The sequence below is a fragment of the Ruditapes philippinarum genome, unplaced genomic scaffold (assembly GCF_026571515.1).
Source record: "Ruditapes philippinarum isolate M1 unplaced genomic scaffold, ASM2657151v2 ctg2443_1_1_1_1, whole genome shotgun sequence".
Taxonomy (NCBI): domain Eukaryota; kingdom Metazoa; phylum Mollusca; class Bivalvia; order Venerida; family Veneridae; genus Ruditapes; species Ruditapes philippinarum.
The window spans coordinates 130,001-135,284 of NW_026863266.1; the positions used below are offsets into that span (position 1 = coordinate 130,001).

Genomic DNA, 5,284 nt, shown 5'->3' on the forward strand with positions numbered 1-5,284 from the left:
GGAAAAAAAAAACGAATTTCTTAATTACACATTTGTCATACACGGACATCTAAGAACACAGTGTTAACAGTGTTATTGGAATTTATGTTTATCAAAATTTATTAAAGACAGAAAAACATGACTATTCTTGGCCAGAGACCTTTATATTATATTCAGTCTAAGAAACTGCAAAGCTCTTATAGTTTATATCAGTCATTCTTCATACTTTCTATGTGTAATTATATGTAATAATAGTATCATGATCTGTAAACGATTGATTTCGACAAAAAAACTTTTCATATTACTTATATAAAAAATATGTTAAAAGAATAGATAAAAATAATAATAAAATAAAAAATAAAAATGAAAAAAGAAATAATAATAATAATAATAATAATAATAATAATAATAATAATAATAAGCCAAAGCCGCTTATAGACTATTATATCATATTTCTTGACACCGTTTATAGGTCTATAGCATCAATTCAGACCCGTATATTATTGTGACAAGTAAAAAATTGCTGGGAAATGCAGCAATATGATTGTCACGGCGATAAACAAAACAATAAAAAACCAAACCCCCACACAAAAAAACAAAAAAAACAAAAACAACAGTTAAATATATTGATAAGATATCTGCAAAAAGCATTGTGTTGAATTGAAATGTTAACTTGTTCAGAAGGTTTTAAAATATCATAATGTAACTTGTTACAAGAGCCATGTTTATGTAGTAGAGCAGAATAATTATCATTCTTGTGTACTGCATACCTCTTGAGTGAGGTTTTTCTACCTATGAAGGTTCATGTTGGTATCTCAAAGGCTTTTGTAGTTATGCTCTGGACAAAATTAAGTATGAGGGCAAAAAGGGCAATAACTGAAAAATAATGCACGGTAGGTTAAATGTCTTGTGTGCTGCACTCCTCCTCAATGAGATCTATCCACCTAATAAGATTCAAGTTGATACCTCTAACACCTTTTTGAGATAAGCTCCGGACAAAAAGTATGAAAAATAACGAATGGCAATAACTAACAAAATATAAAGGGTATTATTCTTGCGCACAACATTCCTCCCTAATAAGATCTTTCCACCTATAAAGTTTCATGTTGACATTTCAAAGACTTTTTCAGAGATATGCTCCACAACATTCCTCCTCAAAAAGATCTATCCACGTATGAAGTTTCATGTTGACATTTCAAAGACTTTTTCAGAGATATGCTCCACTCAGGTGAAAAAATTAGTATGAAAAATAACAAAGGGCAATAACTAAAAATTATAAAGGGTAGAGTTATCATTCTTTCGAACAACATTCATCCTCAAAAAGATCTATCTACCTATGAAGATGACATTGACATCTCAAAATTTGTTTTTTTAGTTAATTTATGCTCCACTCAGGTGAAAAATTAAGTATGAAAAATAACAAAGGACAATAACTCAAAATTTATGAATGATAGAGTTATCACTCTTGTGCATTGCACACCTCCTGAGTGAGATCTATCCACCTATGAAGTTTCATGTTGATATCCCAAAGGCTTTTTGAGTTATGCTGTGGACAAAAATTGAGTTTGAAGAATAACAAAGGGCAATAATGAAAAAATATGCAGCGTAGAGTTATCATTCTTGTGCACTGCACTTTTCCTAAATATGATTTATCCACCAATGAAGTTTCAAGCTGATACCTCCACCTATGAAGTTTCAAATTGATACTTTTTGAGATATTCTCCGAACAAAAATGTAGAGGGACGGACGGAAGGACAGACGGACGGATGGAGACTAATTTTATATCCCCGACCGTCTTTTCGGCGGGGGTAAATAAAACATTTTCTTGCGCATATCTAAAGGAAACTTAGAATTTTGCTCACAATAACGAGACATGAATTCTGAATGAAGTTTGATGTTGTGGTAAAAACTGATTTAAGGACCAAATTAAGTTATTTTACAACCTGGTATGGTGAATGTTTATTGTGAAACGCATAAAGAAAAACCAAGTCTCATTTTAGAGAATTGCGCAAGAAAAATGAAATTATTCAAAAAGAAAAAGACAATTTAAGTTCTTAATTGCAAATATAGAAACTTAGGAATGTAATGTTCAAAGACATTTTACACGTGAAAAGATTCACTCCGAGAGAGACATAGATCCGACATGAGAATACATTAGTCAAAATATGTCGTCCCTTCGTGTTTCATTATTTACACGAGTTGTCTAGGCAAGAGTGTAAATATAACAGCTGGTGCGGGAGGACATAATGTGCGTTTCTCTTGCATGTAAGACAGACAAGTTTACTACTGCTTTTATGCTTGTGTTTTAGGTCTGAGATACTGATCTTTGCCATGTAATGTCAAGTATTTGCAAATATTACATTAAATTATAAAGTAACATTGTCATTATATGTATGTTATCTGAAAATTTCTCTGAAAATTGTAAAGTGTTAAAGATAATATCCATCTTCTGATATACTAATTGTAACACTATTTTCTGAAAAAAATTTGAATTTGCTTGTGCTATGTTTTTCTCATTCGTATTCTTCGAACATCAGACACAATGATAAATATAAATGATATTGACATTGTGATATGTCAGATATAGTTTTTTTGTCTTTGCAAGGCATATGGATATTCTTATTAGGTCATGAAGTTCTAGTCACTGGTGTTACTAATTTGTGCGCTCAATAGCACACTTTGTAAAATAAAGTAATGCAAATGGATAGAGTATGTCATAATCAGTATTATAAATTTAGATCATGTTTATAACTTTACTTTTACTATGAGACTTAGAAGGATACAAGATTATAACAAGATGTTATTATGTAGTAATAATTTTCAACACGTACACTGTATAAAATGTTGTCCTCATGGGCTTTTGGCCTTCAGGATATTTCTGAAATAAAACTTTGAAACTTTGTAACATATGGATATTGTGTGAATCCATCAGTTGACATTTAGGTATTACAATACAATACAATACCTCTCTTTTTGTGTGTTGTTTCTTTCCATCCGCCTAGATAGTACGTGTCATCAAGAAATTCATAATTGAATTCCACTGCAAAGTGCTTATCTCGTGTTATCTGTGTGCATTTATCAAATACCATCTTGGCAACGTCTAGCAGAAAAATCGTTTAAAAACATATTTAAATATATTTAACAAAGTAAGAAGGCTAAACATAATAAGGAAGTCACAAACAAGTAAATGTAAACTCTCGACAATGCCGCCAAAATAGTTTGTTATATGGCAAATAAGACTTTGTAAATTATGATATATTATGTAACAAGTTCAACGTTATTTGTCATAGAATGTAAAACAAAATGTTACGTACACTTGGCATACTATACAAAATGTAAAAAATGACCTTTTGTGCTTTGCTTAAGAGCATGAAAACGCAAAGTAAATGGAATGACTGTCATCGACATATAAATATGTAAAACAATAGCAACTGACATGTACATTAAAATAACATACCAGGCATTTTTCTTATAAGCTTCCTCATTGGTGTATCAACACACTTAGAATCAGAATCATCATGTTTTGATCTAGACCGCAGCATTATCTTCCATTTTTCAGAATTTTGCGTTTGAAAGATGGCATAAGCAACTTCCCTGGAAAATATAAAACAGTGGTTGAAGTTCTCCAAAGCCCAATGTCAAATATTTGCAATGAACGCTGTTCATACGTAATGATGAAACCCATAACATAGTCTTCTTGAGGTAGTTCATGGTACAGAAAATGCAATTATAAACGAAGTTAATTATACCAGCTATCATCATCAGTAGCAGTCGCAGTAGCATCATCATTATCAGCTTCATATAGCAACAAGTTACAACAAAATAAAATAAAAACTTACACTTGATTTTCATTAATCGCCAGATCCAAACAATTCCAATAAAAATTTTCAAATTCAGCTTGGTCGGTTTTGTCAAGCAACACACGAAACACTTCAGAGTGACCTTTCTCTGCAGCATAGTGTATGGGTCTCATCTGATTTTTTAACAAAAAGACTGTTTTTTATGCGTTTTGGAACAAATCAGATAAACATTTTTGTGATGCTGTATGTTATATATGGTGTTATTGATTATAAAGAAAAACTTATTAATCTGAATTTTTATTTATTTATTTTTATTTTAAAAATTTAAAAAAAACAACAACAAAAAAACAACAACAAAAAAAAAACAACAAAAACAACAACAACAAACTGAAAAGATGAATTGTTATATATATATTATAACGAAGACCTGAGTGATTAATTAAAAAAACACCATCTGAACAATATACCGTGCTATATGTATAACACAGAACACTAAAATTAAAGATCTTTTCAATTCTAACTTCTGAAAAAAGTATAACTGGATTAAATGTTTGGTGGTTAAATTTGTTGTCGCCTCAGAGTTTTTTTTATTAGCAACGTTCTTTTATAGTTCTCAAGCAAAAAAGGCTATTTATAGAGAAATAAAAGTGATATTTTACTGTTTTGTAACATTGAAATAGTGTCTTTTTCACAGTCTTTGCATGCGCTGTTTAACGCTGCATTGTGACGTCAGGTTAACAACACTCATTTTATGATCATGCGAGGTTTGTGAGAAATCTACATCAGTTTAGTAAAGGCACACTTGGAGTGTGTAGCGTTTATTTTTTGGAGAAGAGAATAGTGTTGTTTTGAAGGGAGTATTGTCGATTTGTTGTAGTTGGTTGAAATTATTTGTGGTGATCTTAGTAGATCTGGGTTCATGTTGTTGTATTAGGTTGTTGCATTATATTTGGTTGTCAAGTAATATTTTTTGTAAGATGAATTTGGTTTTTATTGGTTGAGTTGTATTGAGTGATTTTGTCTTGTAAAGACTCTTATTGTTGATGCTTTGGTTTTATAAGATATCTACGGAAGCGTCCTGGTGCCAATTCATAATGTTCTATAAAAAAAATAAACTCCTACGTAGGAGATAAAAAAGCCTAATTAGGAGTTTGTAACTCCTACATAGGACTTTAAAACTCCTACGTAGGACTTTGTAAGTCCTACGTAGGACTTTATAACTCCTACGTAGGAGATAAAAAAGCCTAATTAGGAGTTTATAACTCCTACGTAGGACTTTTAAACTCCTACGTAGGCCGTGTGACTAGTAGCCTAATGATCGCTAGCCGCATGGGTTCAAACCCCGTTAAGCGCAAGCCGTTGTTTCCTTGCACTCATTGCTAAGTACGTACTGGTTTGTTCCAGGAACGGATTCGAAAGTGTGTCTATAAGCTTATAGCTTCCTACACAATCAAACTTAAATAAATTCTGTATGAACCAAAGGTGAAATGTCCTATGTTTAAAAG

General features: G+C 31.4%; 1 protein-coding gene across 2 annotated transcripts in view; it reads right to left on the minus strand.

Moving 5' to 3' along the window:
* LOC132721654 (transient receptor potential cation channel subfamily A member 1 homolog) overlaps positions 1-3,955 on the minus strand; it is a 53,935-nt gene extending 49,980 nt beyond the window's left edge. For both annotated transcript variants that reach the window (XM_060705988.1, XM_060705987.1), the window contains exons 1-3: positions 3,819-3,955; positions 3,437-3,573; positions 2,945-3,079 (exon numbers count right to left, since the gene is read on the minus strand). In XM_060705988.1, coding sequence (XP_060561971.1) covers positions 2,945-3,079; positions 3,437-3,573; positions 3,819-3,952 — 406 coding nt within the window. In that variant the 5' untranslated portion in view covers positions 3,953-3,955. The remainder of the gene's footprint in view (positions 1-2,944; positions 3,080-3,436; positions 3,574-3,818) is intronic.
* Between the last annotated feature and the right edge of the window lie 1,329 nt (positions 3,956-5,284).